The sequence below is a fragment of the Clytia hemisphaerica genome, unplaced genomic scaffold (assembly GCF_902728285.1).
Source record: "Clytia hemisphaerica strain Z4C2 unplaced genomic scaffold, Clytia hemisphaerica genome assembly, whole genome shotgun sequence".
NCBI lineage: Eukaryota > Metazoa > Cnidaria > Hydrozoa > Leptothecata > Clytiidae > Clytia > Clytia hemisphaerica.
Genome location: NW_027103918.1, coordinates 381733 through 402778, shown reverse-complemented (window position 1 = coordinate 402778; position 21046 = coordinate 381733). Strand labels below are relative to the sequence as shown.

At 35.1% G+C, this 21046-nt stretch overlaps 1 protein-coding gene across 1 annotated transcript; it reads left to right on the top strand.

Moving 5' to 3' along the window:
• The first annotated feature begins 458 nt into the window (after window positions 1–458).
• On the top strand, window positions 459–19457 carry LOC136809659 (uncharacterized). Its single transcript, XM_067066204.1, has 5 exons — window positions 459–797; window positions 11394–11480; window positions 12761–13319; window positions 15615–16292; window positions 16682–19457. The coding sequence occupies exons 1-5, from the start codon at window positions 459–461 to the stop codon at window positions 17422–17424; spliced, it is 2406 nt and encodes an 801-aa protein (XP_066922305.1). The 3' UTR covers window positions 17425–19457.
• The last annotated feature ends 1589 nt before the right edge of the window (window positions 19458–21046 follow it).

Sequence of the window (21046 nt, the reverse complement as noted above, 5' to 3'; positions counted from 1 at the left end):
ACTTTATAACTCATATTTTTAGGAATTACTATATCGGAAAAAAAGACATTAAATTTACAATGGAAATGTTTGTCTCAATCTGGGATTGGTTTCCATTTGTGTTCTTTGCTTTCTTTATTCTGGTGTTGAATGGCTTGCTGATGGTTTTGTTTTATAAAGAAACCAGCCTTCGTCAATCACATCTCAACAAGTTGATCCTCAATCAAAGTTTTGGAGATATGCTGATCGCTTTCGTTTTGATTCCATGTTACTGTGCATCAAAATTCGATCGAATCCACTCAGGGTACATTTCCGTTATATTCGCATTCTTCGTCCACTTTTCATGTTTTTCGTTGCTTCTTATCGGAATCGAACGATTTTCAACTCTTCGAAATCGATTCATATCGATTTTTGATGGACGTGCTCCGAAAAGTTTGGTTGTTTTATGGACACTGGCCTTCCTGCTAATGTTAATACCAATGATTGTCCTGATCAGCAACTCTGACGAGATTCAACCAATTTCACAAAACTATTCGGTTTTCGTTGCCATTCTTCTGTTTCTGAGTGTAGTGTCCACCCTTTTTATTTTGGCTATGTCCGGTGTTTATGGTGTCCGTAGTTTACAAGAAAAGACAAACCGATTATCGGAAGTACGGCACGTTACAGAAGCGGTGGATATTCAATACGCCATCAGTGAAGGTCGTGAACATCTTGACCTCATGTGGAAAATCATATTAACGTTATTGTTATGCTTATTGGTATCTGTTTCGCCGTGGATATATTTCGTGGTTCGAATGAATGAAACGATGAAGGGAGAAGTACTTTTCGTGTTTTGTTCGAAAGCTCTTTTGAATCCAATCATTGTCCTATGTATTATGAAAGATTATCAAACTGCTATGTTTCAATTTTTTGGAGCACATCGATTCAAATGAAAAAAAAATCCCTTGCGATGAAGAAACATTGTATAACAATGCTCGCTTAGCATTCTATTGCTATTGCCCATAGACAACAAAGGTATTGGTTGGGTACAAAATACTGAGGCTACATATGCTTATAAATGTTGGCGAGTTATTTAAAGCAAACCCCACACATACCATCCTAAATTTTATACTTTTTACTATATGTTATATACTAATGCACTTGTATACAGCAAAAAAATACGTTATGCTCGGTAAAAGCAGCGGAAAATACGGCGATTCGATACAATGAGTCTTTTTACTTCCAATATCTGTTTTAAGGGTAAAGAAACCCCTTTGCCTCAAACAAGTTCTTCTCAAAGCCTTTTTTGTATATCAATTTTATATACCATCAAGTATATAATCAGTTCTAGGAAAAACGTCCCCTGCTTAGTGATAAACTAACATAAAAACTAGAATAGGGGTCGCCCGACAACCATTGAATATCTTTAGGGCGGGAGTGAGGTAAAAATTTTCAAAGACTTGAATAACACCGTCTTGAACCCATTACCCGGGGGGGGGCAGCCAAGCAAAAGACTGATGGGGATGTGCGGGCACCAAGGGTGTGTTTTTCAAGGCATCCGAAATGCACTGTAAGGGCGGGTTTTTTGACGCCTGCACTGTAAGGGTACGAATTTCTAAATTCTAACAAAAATGAAATTGTCCAGTCAAAGTTTTTTTAAGGGATTCAATCCCCTTTACCCAATTCTTTTCAAATATTGGATCAAGTACATATTGGATCCCTTTTTAGATGCAAAATTACATAAATATATACTGTATGTATAGAAGAATCACACCTAAATTCACAAACGAAATCTTTGTTTGACCCATTTCAATCACTTCAGGGAAAAAAGCTAGACTGCACTGTAAGGGTATTCAACTTGGCGAAAAATGCACTGTAAGGGTGTATTTTTCGGGAAAAACCACTGCACTGTAAGGGTGCTATTTTGAACGCCAATCTTTAGTCCGCACATACCATCAGTCCGAAATCCGACTGCCCCCCCCCCCGGACCCATTAACTGCATGTATCCCCAGTACTTGAGGCAAAGTTACGTCTCTGCAAAGTAGAGTGAGAATAGCCGAAATAGGCTGTAACTTTTGATTAAAAGGTATAAAAAATCTGAATTACTTATCTGAAATCAGCGAAACTCAAAGGTTTAAGATTTTCCAGCATTTTCCTGCGTTTTTTCTTCATTTTTAAAATTCATGACCCATCCAAAATCTTTTTCAACGAATATGACTTTTCAATACAATAAGACTCCCGGTTATTCTAATCTCCAAGGGGGGGGGGGATAAAATTACCTTCGAATAACCGGGAGTTCGAATAACTAGAAAGCTCGTTTCCCCGCCACATTTTCAACTTAACCTTACCGTGGGCGGCCGCCAATCCGCCATCGGAATATCATATAACAATTTCTCTTGCCTCCATGCCTTATGGTTTCACTTTCACTTTCACGTTCTCTGTCGGGAAAAACCAAATGAACACAGTCGTCTCAGTCACTTTATTGTTACACTAAATCAGCCTTCCGTAACATCTCTATCGAAAAACTTGAGGAAAGTGTATAACAAAATTTATGTCCGTATCACTATCAGTAATAGCGAGTTTATGTATGTGTGTTTTTCAGCGACGGAGACGGTAAGGTTCTAATTTGAGTAGATCCTGACCAGCTGAGGACGACGGTAAATCAGCACTTTTACCGTCCTCGATTTTGCGGGGCGGAATTGCGGGTTTTTCCAAATCGCTTCAGTCGCTCTACCGTCCTCAAAAGTGCAAATACATAAACTCGGTAATCGCACGATGGGTCATTTTTTCTTATTTGGCACGCCTTCAAAGAGAGCAATTAATCGTTAATTGCATCCTGTAGAGAGCAATTAATCGTTAATCACACTCTCCAATGCCGCGCCAATGTTTACAAAATTGATTTTAATGTTTTTTCTTACATTTTTTTTGCATCGAACGTTTTAATTGCATTCGAAATTTATTTTGTGAGAAGGAAAATCAATAAACAACAATAAAAGAAAGACGTAAAGAGAAGAGAAAAATATAAAACTCTCAGTGTAATTTCTGTAATTTACTTTCCTAACTGGGATAAAGTAGTGAAAGCCATTGCGCGATTAGCTCGTAATCACATGATAACTCGTACAATAGCATACCGCAGTGAATCTAAAAATAGACATTGATTTTTCTGTTTGACCGAAATTCAATCCCATCACCCTTCGCGTTAACTACGCCTGCATGCAAATTACACTCAACTACAAAGAAAAAGTAATGACTTTCACGACTTTTTAATTAAGACGAAAAGGATTGTGGGATTGATTTTCGGTCAAGTGTTAAAAGTAATAATTATGACGTTTGCATAACGGTGTGCTATTCGAAAATTGCACTCGTGATTTTTTTCTTTCGAATTTTCCTCGTCCTTTCGGACTCGGAAAATTAATAACAAAAAAATCACTCGTGCAATTATATTCGAATTGCACTCGTTATCATGTGATTACATATACTAATTAACTGGTGCACAACTAATCTCATCATAACCGATCTTGCAGAACCATTCCTTAGAGCGCATGCGTGGAATGAGTGGAGCACGAAGAGCTGCTTGGTTAGTGCACAACCTGGTGCTGTTCTGTTCTGTTCTGTCAGGACCCCTTGTTCCGTTCCGTCTGGTTCGGTTCGACTCGTTTCAACAGTCAAGTACTATTGCAAACTAGGAGAAATGCGTGTATTTCGCTTAAATAGGATGGTTTATCCTAAATAAGATAAAATCGATAGCTTAGTTAGGAGAAATAGCAGAAAAAGATGATTTTCTGAACAACTTCAGAGATCCGCGTCAAGCTTTGCATAAATTTGAGAAATTTGGAGCCAGTATAGTATGCTTGTGAAGTCTGATCCATCAGTCAGCGTGCGTTCAGAAGTTATTCAACTTTTGGCAAACTTCAGATTTTATGCATCAAACTCTCTTAGTAAAAACTTTGCTCGTAACGATGTTTTGAAGAAATGGAAACTTAGATATAAATAAACTTATCCTATTGTAGTAGACACATTTGCGCAATTTACGTTTGTGTGGTTTGTGTCAAGGAGAATGAACACTTTCTCGTCCTTCGACACTTTTCATTCACGCTCATATTTTTCATACGGCAAAGCGTGTAACAAAAGCATTATTTCTCCTAATTTGTATATTTTATCCAAAATAGGATAAATGTTTTATATTTTTTTACTCCGCGCTGATAAGAAGCTAACATTTGGCCCAACATGATCTTCTTTATGAGTATAATTGATTTAGAGAGTTAAAAAGACGCGGATCTCTGAAGTTGTTGAGAAAATCAACTTTTTCTGCTATTTCTCCTAACTAAGCTATCGATTTTATCTTATTTAGGATAAATCTTCCTATTTAAGCGAAATACACGCATTTCTCCTAGTTTGCAATAGTACTTGACTGTTCAAAAAAGATTTGGTAAATTTTAGCTCTTTTTCTTTTTCCTTATAAAATCTCTTTTTTTTATAATATCTTAATCATTGATCATGTGGTGGTCATCGACTTTGGATTGTGCTGAAGTCAATTTGTCAGCTGTGACATGGTTGTTTTATCTGTAACTTGTGGAATTGTTGCTTTTGTATCAATTCTATATTTACAATCACAAACGGTAGGTTACTGCAGAATATTTGTCTGGCTGTTGGATCTTTTACAAATTTAAATTTTACAGATCCAAAGAAAGGGGTGGTTTTTAGGGGTTCAAATACCGTAACGTTTTCCAGTCAAGATTTTGGCTGAATCCCGCCGGAATCCCGAAAATAGACCTTTTTTTAAAGAGGCAGCCATGTTGAATAATTATGTACTCCAGCATAAAAACAATGATACAGCCATGCATAATTACTGTATCATGCATATTCTAAAAATTATGCATGGCTGTATCATTATTTTTATGCTGGAGTACATAATACACCGTTTAGGAGTCTTGCTATCTTCATGGTATCCATTGCAGAGGTCGGTAAAAACGGTAGGTAAAAATGCGCACTTTAGTACTGTGAAGAAATGAAAGGTTAGAGGAATGTAAACATTGTGATTTTTTTCTCTCCTTTAAAGAGAATGATTTAGATATTTGAACATGATATCAATGATAATTTTATAAGTCTCTCCTGAAAATTTCACAAAAATTCATCAAGAGGAAAAGAAGTTATGATTAAAAGGAGTTCTTTACCTACCGTTTTTCTGCTATGTTTCCTTATGAGGACCAGATGTTTACCTACCGTTTTTTTACAGAGCAGAGGAGAGTGAATTTTCCGTGGTCGCTAAAATCTAAACAATGGAAAATTGGATTGACGCGTGCGCAGTCGACACTCCTAAACGGTGTATTCAGTCTGGGAAATCCTCTCAATTGCACGCTTATGTTACGTGGACGTAAGCGCGCAATTGCATGGTTATAATTTACGCCCGCTCCCGCCCCGGTTGAAATTGCTTAGGGATTTCAAGGGGTTCAGAATTCTCTAATTCGGGCGAAGGCATGGTTTAACGGGCAATCCATTTTTACGGAATCTTCTTCTACAATAAATTTTGAGTAAAACTGCCCTAGGCTATTGAAATTCAACAGAGCTTTCGGAAGGAATTGCGTATCAGAATAATAAAGGGTGCAATTGCACGCTTACCGCTTACCGCCCATTTCAGAACAATTTCGATAAGCGTGTAATTACCTGCATAAAAATTCTGCCATTTTGATAACCGTGCAATTGCGCGCTTACGGCCTCCGAACATAAGCGTGCAATTGAGAGGATTTCCCAGACTGTAAATTATTCAACATGGCTGCCTCTTTAAAAAAAGGTCTATTGAAAAACGTGATTACACCGGTCACCACAACACCAGTTTTTAGAGGTTTAAATTTTAAAATACCAGAATTACTGAGGTTATATCACTGTCACCGTCTGATTTTAAAATAGCATTTTCCCATCTCTTTTTTTTCATCAAATCCTGTAAAGGGCTTATAACTTTTACATATATATACCTTATTAAATTCTCACGCTATGGCGCGGACAAAAATACTATCTTTCGAAAATACATACTATCTTTCAAAAATACATACTATCTTTCAAAAATACATACCGTCAACTGCTCTAACAGTCACGGAAATCCTTGCATTTGCACAGGGTTCAACATGCGGCAAATGCAACAGGTCGAAAACGAAAGTGACGAAAAAACCCCGTGCAAATACACTCGATCACTGCGACTCGTTGCAATTTACACAGAGAGGAGAAAATGTTACACTTGATTATAAAAAAATGCACAGATCAAAATTTTAACCCGTAGTGGGTAGACAAAAATTTTCTAAAAATGCTAAAGAATCTCCTAAAGAGAAAATGAAAATGCCATTCGTCTTCGTTTTATGCCATTTTCATTTTAAAGTAATAATTTTTAATTTTCGTGCATTTTGCCTTACACGTTCTATCTCATTTGCACAGGGTCGGAAAAAATTGTTGAAACCGTTGCAAATGCACACCCCGTGCAAATGCAAGGATTTCCGTGACTGTCTAACTTGGGACGATTGGTCGAAACATGGGACTGTTGACAATCTGGCCTGTATTTTCACTTACTGTTAAATCTTATTGACAACAATTTTGTTTTGATAACTCCACCAAGTTTATCAATCATACTTTCTGTCACAACATGTCACGATAACTTTCACTGAAAGCGTGCCCTTTTTGTTTTCATTCAAAATGACCGGACGTCAATTGGAGAATTAGAGAACGCCTCTCGCCTAACCGCCTATCGCCCGATGGGATTAACAAATAAAAAGTGTGTAACTTGCCGCACGAGTGATGTCAAACGCTCCATCGTTTTGCCACTAATTTGGTCTTCTTCGCTGTGTTTCACTACGGATTTTTTCTTATTTCGATTTAAAAGCCTACTCGGTGCAAAAGAGAAATCATGTATTTTTTAATACGCCGTTCACTAACTCAAATCAGATGACTTTGGAGGTTCGGTGAAATGGTGGCTGAATTGCAGTCCCATGTTCTATTGTTTTGTCAGATAGTCCCAAGTTAGAGCAGTTGACGGTACTATCTTCCAAATATAGATACTATCTTTTCAAAATACATATATACTACTTTTTTTTCAAAATACATACTATCTGGACTGGAAATAGCCTTGAGATCCATGCTATGATTTCTTATTCTATATACTGATGGTGAATATATATAATATATATATAGCTTGTGTAAAACATTTGGATTATCATTATCCGACAAAATGAAAACTCTCCCCATTATGTATTGGATTCCTAAAATGCATAAGAATCCTATTGGTTGCCGCTTCATCATTGCTTCCAAATCATGTAGTACTCGTTATGTCTCCATGGTCTTCAAAGTCCTATACAAACATGTTGAGCAATTCCATCATAAATCTCGTTTCTTTCCTACAATCCTTCAAGAAATATTTGAGACAAAGGGGAGTTCCCGGTGTAATTTTGAACACCACAATTGATTTTTAGGCGCCTTAAACTACAGTTGGAAAGTAGAAGAGTTTTAACTCTGAGTTTTAACATGAGACTTAAGACTTAGGAGCTTAGGATCTCAGGATTTAAAAGCTCAAATTTGCTCGAATGAGGCTTGGAATATAGCCTAGAAGCCACCAAACCCCTCTAAAATCGAAACATTCAATGGAAGAAAGTGGAAGTGCTAAAATAGCAATCTCGCCCGAACTTTAAATTCTGAAAAGTACATTAAAATACACTAAAATCTCAATATATTTCGAAGGAGATTGTAGTTTCAATAAGTTCTGGGTTGTACAAAATTCTTCGCCTGTTATTGGACATCTTAACAGAATCAATGCCAAGAAAAAAGCAAAAAGAATTTTGACATTCGACTTTGCAACACTGTACAAAACCCTTCCACAAGATCTTCTCATTGAAATTTTAACCAAAATTATTAACTTTGCGTTTGATTTAGGTTGTAGAAATATTAATATTTTTCAAATACTTCAGCATACTGGACTACAAAAGGGAAGGATGATAGATTCTTTACTAGTACCGTAAATCACCGATTAAGCGCCCGCTTGAATTAGCGCCCCGCTCGAATAAGCGCCCCCCATTTAGTTAAAATAATTTTATAAGCGCCCTGCTCAAATAAGCGCCCCCTTTGAATAAGCGCCCCCCTCCAGGGAGGGGCGCTTATTCGAATTGGTGGCCTAGGCTAATTTCCGGGATAAGATATTGTTATTGATTGAATAAGATATTGTCTTAAAAAGAAAAAAACGATTAAGAATAAAATGATAGAAATTGTCAATTGGATTTTTATTTATTCATCCTTTTTTGAAGTTAAGTTTAAGCAGATTCCGAATTTGTTGATATACGAATTTCTGAAATAAAAAAATAAGTGCCCCGCTTGAATAAGTGCCCGGCTTGAATAAGCGCCCCCCTCAGAGCCTGAAAAATTAAATAAGCGCCCGGGCGCTTAATCGGTGATTTACGGTACTTCACTGTCTGATTGTGTGTCCTTTCTGATAAAAAATTGCTTCTTCAAAGTTGGCAATTCTATTCTTAAACAGTGTATTGGAATTCCCATGGGAATAGATCCTGCACTTTTTTGGGCAAATCTGTTTTTGTACCATTTTGAATCTGAGTACAAGTTTTTTTTTTATTAAGAAACTAGTTTTATCAAGCAGCCTCAATGTTTCTTAAGAAATCGGCCTTTTGAGCCTTAAATGTTTCTTACATGTTTCTTAACTTTTTGACATAATCAGCCTCATGGAAGGCTGGATTGGAAGTTTATTAAAAAAACGAATAAAAAATGTTATTTTCTCATTCTCAGCCTCAGCATGTTTCTTAGATGTTTCTTAGTTTTTAGGCATTCTGAGCCTCATGTTTCTTAAAAGTGTGTTTCTTAAAATAAAAAAAACGTGTATGTCAAAGGTCTCATTTCTGCTAGTTCGCCTAGTGCCTATAACTTCCACTCTGTAGGCAGATTTATTGATGATTTGTGTGCCTTAAATGACAGAGATGAGTTTCATAATTGCTACAAACAGATTTACCCTAAAGAATTGGATCTCAAAGTTAAGCACCATTGAAACCATGCATCGTTTTTAGATTTAGATATCACCGTTGAAAACAATATTTTCAGATATAAACTTTTTAATAAGAGAGATGTCTTGTAAGGATACCACATGCCGACAGTAACATCCCATCGTGCATTTTTTATGGATCTATCTTTTCAGAAATTTTACGGATAGCACGTAGCACACTCATATTTGAAGATCTGACTCCTAGAGTCACTGAGCTTTTCATTCGAATGCGAAACCAGGGAGCTTCAAATGTTTTCTTGAAGAAGCAAGTTGTCAAATGTTTTTCCATGTTTCCGGACTGTTTTATGAAGTATGGGAAACCGTCAAAGAATTTTTACATATTTTTCAAATTGTGAAATTGTTTTGTTTTTTTTGTGTTTTTTTTTTGTGTTTTTCTTTTGTGTTTTTTTTTCACGTCTGAGGAATTAGCATTAGCATCGGAGTTATTCATTTTCCACTTTTCTTTTCCCCGTGCGGTCGTCCCGTCGCGGGACGCCGAACCGGGTTCTCATTCGACTTCTGATTCTGTATTTTTCAATTTTTATGTGATTTTTTTCTATTTTTGTGTGAGAGGTTGTTTGCTACAATTTTTTTTCACCTTTTATTACAGTGTTTTTATTGCCCTTTTGTACTGTATTTTGTTGTAGTGTCTGTTTGTTGTTTGTTATTTCTGTTATGTTTTCTGAAGGCGACTGAGTGTGGGCCCTTAAACATGTGGAAAGTCACTTTGCCAGTCACAAGTCTGGGACTTCGGGTTATGTTTTGTGTTTGTATGTTTTTTGATGTATTTGATGTGTTTGCTTTCGTATTTGTCCCAATTTTGTATGTATTTTGATGAACTTGTGTAAATTATTGTATTGTGTTTATCAATTTAAAAGTTTTACGCGATTCATTGTTTCTCCACTATTACTTTCCTTCTATCTTCATTTGGTTTAGGTTTTTCTTTCATACCACTATTTAAATTCCCTTTATTTTTTTGCTAAATTACCCTCTGTTTCGGAATGATTAAAAATTAAAAATACCAAAAAAATCGTAAAATTTTGTGTTTGTTACTGCAAGCTTTTTCTTATTTTGATCAACAAAGCTATTATCTCACAATAGAGTTGTTAAAAATCCAACATCTTTTTATTCATTTTTTTATTAACTTACTCTTAGGTTCCAAATAAACGGCCCCCCCGCTTGTTAATTTTTCGAAAATTTTCCAACCCCCCCGGACCTTATTAGGACCCCCCGTTTATTAATCTCTAAGAATATTTTCAGCTGTCAAAGAGAAGGCCCCTTATTTTGCTCTAAATAGCCTGATTTTAGCCTATTTTTACCTTATTTTTGGGTTTCAGAAGTACAATTTCCAACCCCCCCGGCAATTAGGCCCCCCCGTTTATTAAAATCTAGAAAATTTTCCAACTCCCCTGTTTATTCGAACCCCCCGTTTATTTGGAACCTAAGAGTAAATATTCCCATGAGTGCACACAAAATTGATCATTTTTTCCCATTGCAACCAAGAAGGAGCCGTTTGCTTCCGATGATTAGGTACAATGAAATAAAAGGAGTTAATTCCCCATCTATTTTTTATTACCTCCATGGTAGTAGGTAGTAGGCGCACAATCGAAAAAAATGATATTTCAGAAAGTTGCAGAAAATTTCCAGCGAGTAAACGATTCTGACAATTGACAAAATTGATGATGATAAACAGTTTTCGGTCAGTAAAATGTCTCATATTGGAGTTTGAGTTGAGTTGAGTCTTGAGCCCTAAGCCTACATGGGATTTCAGCGTTTGGGTAAACGATACAAAACTCGAAAAAAGTTGTTTTTTTGATGCACCTCCTCTATTTTTTATTACCTCCATGGTAGTAGGTAGTAGGCGCACAATCGAAAAAAATGATATTTCAGAAAGTTGCAGAAAATTTCCAGCGAGTAAACGATTCTGACAATTGACAAAATTGATGATGATAAACAGTTTTCGGTCAGTAAAATGTCTCATATTGGAGTTTGAGTTGAGTTGAGTCTTGAGCCCTAAGCCTACATGGGATTTCAGCGTTTGGGTAAACGATACAAAACTCGAAAAAAGCTGTTTTTTGATGCACCTCCGTGTGATTGAAATATCGTACTTTGTGAAGCACTGGTTATTCATTCATGATTCAATGACAAAATTCCACTGAAATAATTGTCTATATTTGACTTAGTTTCAACAACGCCCTTTCATCTACTACGTCCATGACATTTTGCATAGTTGCCAAGTTTTGAAATTCTGAATGTGGGACAACTTGACTTTGAGCTTAATTTTAATGAATATTTGAAAAGGCGGGACACACAAAGGTTGCAGGCGTACAACAACAAAAATGCAGAATTGTTATGTTTGATGAGGCTGAGTGACCAGACTAACTAAAATAGCTAATACTTTTCTCTTTTTAAGGAGAAAGCAGAAGATGCAATTGAAATTGCAGATATCAACAATATTGAAAATGAAGAAAATGGAAATGATGATATTGATGATCAAAGAGTATGTTGTTTATTTTATATAACTTTTGTTGTGTATGATCTAAATCCATGCAAATCCATGGTGTAGTGAAATTGATTTTCAGAATGCTCACTTCTCAACTCCAAATTTTCAAATAGTTTTTTATTTCAAATGCGCGTACATCCCTCCAATTAAGAATGAAATGCCAATCTTTTATATGAAGGCGGGCTAAAAAATAAAGTGGCATAGATAGCGGCGCTTCCAGGTTCAGACCAAACTTTAAACTTTATGACTATTGATTTGTTGGTTCTTTTTCGCATAAAATTCTCATTTCTTAACAGAATGTTTGATTGGTTTGATTTATATATTTAGAAAAATTCAAAAAGAACGTATAATTATAAAAATATTAGTCCCTTTTTATGTTTTTTATTATCTTTATTTTATTTAGTATTTTCAACACTTGCTCTCCTTGAGGTCAGATCTCTGATCTTCACCATATATACAAAACTAGAAAAAATTAAGAGATCTCACATGATGCCAGTGACACTTTTTAACGGGTTAAAAGAACTTTGTTGAAAATAACAAATTTTTTGCCTACTTTTCTAGATGCACCTATCTTATTATTGCTTATCACTAAATATAAGACATATCTGATTTTTCTACTTTTAAAAATGCCTTATTACAGGAATATTACTTGGCAAGTATTCAACGGCCTTGAAATTCGCACAATCTGAAATTAATACGAATTTTTCTGCTTTTTTTAAGGAAACAGCGGCTGGTTTTAATTAAGTTTTTATTAAACACGAAATTTTTCTAGTGGTTCTTGGAAATGTTGATAAAATTTGTATTTTATTTTATCTTAGCCAAGACCAATTTTCTAATTTGTTGTTTTACGGGCCAAGCTACCCATAAAAGAGGGTTGGTTGATCAGCGAAAAAATAAAAATAAAAGCAGAATTTCATCTATAAAATCTCCTTAAAAAGGCAGCAATTTATACTACTACATCCTGACAAAAATGCAAAATAGAAAATAAAAAAGCACAGAAATTTTGATTTTATGGATAAAATGAAAAATTGAACATTTAAATTCTTAAAACCTTGGAAAAACTACCAAAATTTTGAAAATTTGGCATTCTGTAGCAATGAAAATAAAAATGTACTACCAAAACATACCAAAATCAATTTTGTTTTTATTTCAATTTCTGGAATTTCAGGGCCGGCAGGTTTCATTGGTCTCGCCTTATTTTGAAAATATTACTATTTTGAAAAACCAAAATTGTTTTTTGATTCCTTTTATAATTTTTACGGGTGAATTTTTTCCAGGCTAATATTGACGACCAGGCCAAAAAGCTAAAAAGAGTGGTTTTGAAATACACGATTGACTGGCAACCATTAGGTTCCAAAGAAACCATTCACATTGTCCAAGATGTGGAGACAACTCGTCACACAGCAGTTCAAGACTTTGAGAATTCATTGAACAGTGAACTTTTGAATTACATTGTCCAAAATACGAAAACTAATTGTAACAAGAAGGACCATGATCTGGTAAGCCACGTTCGTCAAAAAGTGAAAAGGAAGATCGTAAAAACCAACAGCGTTGATCTTCCTTTCCATGAGCACTATCACAATCAAAAACTGAATAAAATCCGCATTAAGAAAATGTTGGACGGAGGTGATGACCCTTTGGTACAAGATGAAAAAGGTGAAACAATTTTACATCTGTTGTGTAAGGGAAAGAGAAAAGATAGAAATGCCATGAGAGAGATCGTCAAAATGATTTGTGAGAAAACCCCGAGCATCAAAACTAAGAAATCCAGGAGCGGAAAGACACCCTACGACTTGGCCAAGGCTGCACACAAAAATGACCTTTTGCACCTTTTGGGTATGTAATTTCTTTGTTTGACCTTTTTTAAATCAAAGAGATGAAAATTCATGATAAGTTATTATTATATACACGTACTCTTAGGTGCCAAATAAACGGTGGGGGTTGGAGAATTTTCGAGATTTTAATAAACGGAGGGGGGCTAATTGCTTGGAAATTGGGTTGGAAATTGTACTTCTGAAAACCCAAATAAGGGGCCGTTCACATAGTACGTACGCACTATAGGGGTAGGGGGCGTCTTCTCAAAAGCGTATGCTTGCGTACAGGGGGAGGGGAGAGGTCAAAGGAAAATGTACGGTGTACGCAGAGAAATTTTTCATAGCCCTTTTTTGCTTGTTTTTTTTTGTCAATTTTTACGCTTCTTATACGCATCAAGGAATAGAAAAAGTTTCTTAATAAACATTGAGTTTCATGTATGAAATAAAGGTCCGAGTCAAGCGATTTGAATTCGAAATTTTCTTCAACCGAGGGGGGGGGGTGAATGAAAAAGTACGTACTTACCAGGGGGGTTAGCCATTTGCGCACGCTTGCGTACAGGGGGGAGGGGGTACTCGATTTTCGACATTTTAGTGCGTACGTACTATGTGGAACAGCAAAAGTTAAATAAAAATTAAATTTCAATTATAGAATGAAGAATGCTTTTATATGGAATCAGGACCGTATAGTGAAATAAGTTTTTATACTTACATTATACAACATTTTAAGTCAGATACCAATTTCAGCAAAAGTTAAAAAAGGGGGACCCACCCCCTCATTTTGGTATCGATACCAACAAAATTGACACCACCCCCCGGCCCTGACACCCCCCTGAAGAAATTCATTAAAATAAATATATTGTCAATTTCATGAACAAAGTAATTAAGAAAATCATTAAAAAAGAAAAGAACTCGAACGTTCGATTATGAGAGTGTTTTAAGTCTAACGTTCGACTATTGACATAATTAATGTTTTGTTTTTGCCTCTAGGTATATAATAAAACATATACAGTATGTGGCCCCCAAAACGGCGATCAAATTTGAAATTTGTCTCAAATCTAGAGGAAAATGGAGGTTTGAAATTTTAGCGATTTCTCGAGATATCTCTAAGATATGAATACAAAATTTTGACCATAGTTTTGAAATGTGATTTATAGGGTTTTGGGCATAAATTTATTTGATAAAATTTTTACAGTACCCCTGGTTGTCAAAATGCAGGTTTGGGGCCCCCAAAACGGAGGTGTAGTTAAAATCAAATTATTAAGCCCAGTGGTAATAGCGGGAAAAACTATGAACATATTTGTGTTTTCCCTTAAATTTACGACCCGATGGATGGGAAATTTATGATTTTTATGAAATATTTCAAGATTTTCGATATTGCAAAGTCCAAACTGAAAATTTAGAAATTTTCTAAATGACAATTTTGATTTAACAACGTCTTAATCAGGTTTTTGAAAACAAATCTCTTTTGAAAATAGTTCCATTCATGTATGGAATAAGCTGTGAAAATTTTAGAAAAAAAGCTTAACTGAAACTGAAAATATTAAGCTTTAAAGATATTTTTCTCCTAAATTTTGCAAAAAAAATGACAGAATTTACCGTTTTTGCTGATTCAGCGAAATTTTTTATATAATGTTAATTTTTTGTTATAAACTATTCACTCAAGGTGATAGGAATAGAATTCCAAGATTTTTTGTTTTTTCTCATATTTAGAATTTTCGGTTTTGTCTATGCTGATTCTAGGGCTCCAAAATAATGGTTGACCTTCAAGATGCTATATCTTTTACCCAGCCTCTAAAGTCACAGATGTATTTGCATTTTCTGAACGTCATTAGGTGTAGAAAGTTTCCTATACCCCGTTTTCATAACTTATTTTCAATATCGAAGGAACTAGAGTGAGTTATATGCAATCTTTATCTAATTTTGGTGTTAAAATATTTCCTTTAGACGCAAATATGTTATTTTGAATCTGTCTCGAACCAGCAAAAACATGCTCATTTTTAAGTATAACCATCATTCTTTCAAAATAAACAAAAATCTTTTAATTCTGATAAATCTACAAGTCAGAATCTTCATTTTAATGACGACCTCCGTTTTGGGGGCCGTCTCCGTTTTGGGGGCCATATACTGTATAAAATAGGTTTTCGGTTTTCGTTGGTTATTGGATTTATTAACCCTCAGTGATGTATAACTCGGCTTCGTCGTTGGCTGACACAAGATAAAATAATGAAAATCTATCCAAAATTTCGCACTTTTAGTTGGAGCTTAAGGCACAAGGAGTTACAATAGAGTATAATTGTTTTTAATAATTGACTTTCAGCCTATGATGACAAGCAAGAAAAACTACACGACACTTGTGAGACGTTTCGTGCAAGAGAATTATTGGATGCTCTTGGCAATGGAAACCTCAAGAAAATCGAAACTTTCGTTCGAAATGAATCCATTACTAATGACACGAAAGAAGAAATCCTATGTCAACCTCTTAATAAAAGATATCATTCAATTTTGCATTTTGCTATTATGTTTTGTCAACATGATTTGACGTTAAAGCTGCTGGCGTTGGTCACAAAAGGAAGCATTAAAACACTTATAGATACTGATGGCTTGTTACTTATCCATTATGCAGCTAGAGAACCTCAAAACATCAGAGTAGTCGAGCTTATAGTCGAAAAATGGCCATTTCTAACTAATGTTAAATGCCATTCAAAGAAACCACCATTGGTATATGCTATTGAAAATATGGCATTTGGTAATGCTCTGTACTTTCTTAAAAAGGCGTTTGCTAACATTAAGGAAATACCTAAAGAAGTTTTATTTATTGCTTTGGCACAAAAAGTCAATATATGTTGCAAAGGTGCTGGTAATCGATGTTTAAGATGTGATAAATACTTCCAGTTAATAGATGCAATGCTTAACCATCGCCATTTCAATTCAATTGCTTTCATCAACTCCGTTAGAAATGATCACGATTTTGCAACCCTTCAAAAGATCGCCGAGAGTGAGTTGCTTTTGATCTTAATATTGTAGGGGCATTAGCGTGAATTCATGACGTAATACTTTTTATAGAAGCATCTAAAATAGTCCGGTCATTTGTCACTAGTTTTATTGTTTAAATTCAAAATTGACGGGGTGTTTGCCATTACACCCGATCTTTTAAGCATCTCCTATTATTTTTATATGCGGTGTCTCTTGAGCATCCACCTCTCTACCCCCTGCATACAAGAGGCTCCCATATTTCAAAATCCCCAAGCAAAGGCGGTCTTGGAAATCTCAATTCCCTGAGGGAGCTTGTCATTTAAAAGGGGAGGTAAGATAACGGACACTTCCGGCTTCGAGAAATATACATTCAGTCTTTTAACGCACAAGAAACTTTTTGTATTTTTACAGGTCTTTACAAGTACCAAAACAAGAAGGGATTCACAATGTCGTATTATATGGAAAAGGTGTCAGAAACCGATCTCAGAAAGCTTCAAGACCAGTTAGATCATAAAACAAACAACCAGTTACCCCTTTGGGAAAGACTCGCTCCTGATTTACTTAAAGGATCTCGCAAAAAACTTGATATACGGCGATTGTCCCCAGACTGTCATTTTCGTCTTGGCAATGAGATTGTCAGTCACCTCAAAAAAAGAACTTTACAGATTAAATTAATTCTTCATAGAGTGCGAAAATTGTCACCTAAGCGTGAAGATTTGATTCGATTTTTCAAGAAATTCCCAATGAATATATCTATAGACAGACTCGACGAATATCAGTTAGATAACTTGAAGATTTTGCTTGGTGATTGCCAAGGAATTAAAGGAGATTATTTTTGGAAATCTTTTTGTGAGGAAGTTGTTAAGGGATTTAAAAAGCATGACCTCTTGCAACTTGAGAACTTGAAGAATAACCCGGGGCATTACTCACCATCTCGTGAAATGCTTTTGTTGGTCAAACAGAGAAAACCTGATATGACATTTTCTCATTTTTACGAAACTTTGACAAAACAAAATAAAGATGCAGCAAGTGTACTTGAGGATTATTTGGTGAAAATTATTATGAAAAAACTCAAGGAAATAAATAGACAATCGAAAAAGGTGAAGGGTAATTTGAAACCAATGAAACATCTCGCTAGTTCTTCTCATTTATAAGAATAATTTTTCTTCTGTGCATGGAGTACAGATTATCGATCTTTGGCAACTTCTCTGGTGGTAGGGTAGATCGTCAACTACAATTTTTAGCATGATGTCAAAAAATTCAAAGTATAGTATTTTTTTGTGAAAATCTAATCTATTTATTGTAAGATATTTTGCGCAACTCTTAACCTCCTAGATAAAAAAATCCAGCATTCCACAGGGAGGTTTTTGATTTTAAAGCGAAAAATGAATAAAAATTGGAATGGAATTGCATTTCATTTTAAAACACAATGTTTTGAGTGAGCTTGAGTGTTCTCCCTAAAGATATATATAGACCATATTTGAAATCATTTTTGAAATTTTGACCCAAGAAAACCAAGTTTTAGCTCGAAATATTGGCAGTTAGCATGTAAACTCAATTTCTAGGGCGCCATTATGGATTTATAAAAGATTTTTGAAAAATGAAAATTGATTTTTCCTGGAGCTATCCCTGAAGTGTTTCATTGCAGAAAATTTCAAGTGTCTGCCTTGAAAAGTTTAAAAGTTGTGGGTCCTCAAAAACGCTGCTTTCATGCATTTTGATACCTAGAATTGGAGAAAATCAGCCTTTTAAGCTTGAAATTAAAACATTGAGCGATCTCGCTGGGGTTATCTTATCTTTTTATGTTGAATATTAGTACAAGACACCATTTAAAAACCATTTTGACCCTTTCTTGGCCTTTCATAGCCTTAAAATGGGCAAAGAATGCCATTTTTACTCATTTTTCGCTTTAGTGAGAAGCAAAGACCCCCTGGGGAATGCTGGATTTTTTATCTAGGAGGTTAAATATTGCGCAAAATGTCTTACAATTGATAAAATGTTCACAAAAAATACTACACTTTGAATATTTTGACTTTGCCATTTGACTATCTACCCTACTCGTGACTCTTTATTTAAAAGATATTTCGAATAATTCGAAATAAAAGCTGGACGCATATTTATTCTAATTTTGATACCCTACAAGGAGGATTATTAATTTCGGTTACTAGTTTTTTACAGTTTCTTGGTTGGTCTGGAATTTATTCTCCGTCCCTTCTGGTCCCTTATGCATTAGCCACTTACGTTACATTATTTTTTAGTTCTTTTTATTGGGAGACTTAATCAGTAATCAAACTACAAAATGAAGAAAAAGGGACCAAAGCATTTGCTTTCATGTTAGACGTATTCCCGTCTTCAGTTACACTGAAGAGAAAAGTTTGAAGGACCCGGGTTGGTTTGTTGTATAAAGTCTCATTTCAGTCTGAGTCAAAAACACTACTTAAGGAGTTTAAGGTCTACTTTTTTTTCTTATTTTATCACACACGCACCTTTTAAAGGACGACGTTTAGATATTGGAAATATTTTTACAGATGAGGTTTTTAATGATTGCATTGCATGGTTCTTAAAGGAATTATTTGTGAATTTAGCTTTTTTTAAATAATATAAATGTATGTATATTGTAAATGTTTCGCCTCGTGAGATGTTAAACAAGAGGATATTTTATAAAGTAAACGTTTACAGGCCGGTCTCCACTTTCCACTTTTTTTTTAACCTTTTTTACCCGAAGAAAAGATTACGTCATAAATAAAGTTTCGCTCGAACAAAAAAAAAGTTGAAGGAATTTCTATTCTACTTTTTTCATCCGTTACGTCAATTTCCACCAATGGAATTGCTTCATTTTTTAACCGACCAATGACCTTATAAAAACGTTACGGGCCGATCAGTACGTAATGTTTAGTGTGTAAGTTATCGGTTATGGTAGATGGATACCACAATACGTTTTATACAAAAAAGGTATCCTCTTGTTTAACATCGCTATTCGTGCAAACACATATTTTTAGCTGTAATTTAAAAAAATTTAAAAATTTTACCACATAATATAGATTTTTGAATAGAATTTTCCAATTTATAGGATTTTCTAGATTAGACGCAATAAAATTATGAGTATTATTTATAGAACATAGTAGAGATAAAGATATTATATAATTTATTTGTGTTTGTTATGCTAAACTGAACCACAATGCCTCAATTACTTCAGAAAAGTCCATCTCATTTAAAGCTCTAAAGGAGCGGGCCAATTTCCCCGAAATTTTTCCCGACCTTCAGAGCTTTAGCGTGTCGGATGAAAATTTCACCATCTGCGTGCCAGATAACCCAGATGGTTTGAACCCGACTGGGGATGCGGCACATCAAAGGCCGACTATCATTCCTTTAGAGCTTTTTTAGCGTGGACGGCCGCCAATCTACCATCAGAATATCAGACAACCATCTGGGTGCCAGATAAGAGAAATTGAAGCCACTTATTTCCTTTCCAAAACGCACATAGAAACGCGCCGTAATCATGACAACGGATCGTATCTAACTGTTCTTTTGTTTTGGAGGACTACATACATTTTTTGAAATTTAGCGATAGATTTTAATTTTTAACCCGGCGTTTGTTAGTCTGAATCGCAGACCTCTACAAAACTCTAACATCTAATCTGATATAACATTGAACTTTGAGAACAGAAATATAAATGAAAAGATGTTTTTTTGTCGGCTAACTAAACCGATTATACTATAGGCTACTTTTTCCGATGATGAAGTTCCTCTTCTGCCTGCGCACGCGCACGCACGCATGTGTGGTAGCAAAAAGTGGAATATATCCTTAACAAAAGTTTACCTATAATAGCTATAGTCAAAATTTAGCATGAACATTCCTCTGACAATGGGAGATATTCTTTAACCCTTAGACGGCGAAAGGCGTATATATACGTCTTGAAAAGGTCATTTTACCGATTGGTCATAACTCCTGACCACTTGAGATTCAGAGAAAAAAAATCTGCTATTTTTTGTAGCTGAGAGAAAGAGATTTCCAACGATACCAAAGTTGATACCTGAATCATTTGTCCTGGTCAAGAAATGGCCTTTTGTAAGAATAAATTTCCAGAAAAAATGATGAATCTTAGTGCGGAAATGGGAATCTTTTTATACATTTTTTTAGCCAAAATTTTTGGACATGCCAAAAGTTACACGAGAGGGAACTAATTTTATCAAATTTTGTCGAAAACTCACCATATTTAGTTCTAGCCCAAGCGAGCTCCCTTAAAGTAGCTGTAGACGATGCCATCAACCGTCAGAGGGATAGTGAACACAGGAAAAAATATATCCGCAGAGTTTACAGCCATCACGGTGGTTTATGAGGAAAAATATAGTGGCGTTTGGAACAAACGTAAACATCTCCGCCACTACCGTGAAAAGCACAGGTCGACAAGAAAGAGCTTGTAAAAACTCCAGCTTGTCCCAAATTAATACACTCTTCTAGAGATGCATAAATTCATTGTTGTCCTCGTTTTCAAACAAATTTCATTGTTATGAAATTATACATTTAAACCAATTTAAATTCCCAAAAGGCAAACATTAACTCTAAAACAAAAGTACTTGAAATTCAAAATGTCTCATAAGGGTGTAAACAACACAATTATAATTGTGAATATGTAATTTTACGAGGACAACAATAAATTTATGCATCTTGAGAAGAGTGTATTAATTGAATGAACAATCTTTTGATAAAATGGACCTAGAAACAAAGTTTCATTTGAACACAATTATCCAATTTTCTACCTATGGTCAGAGCAC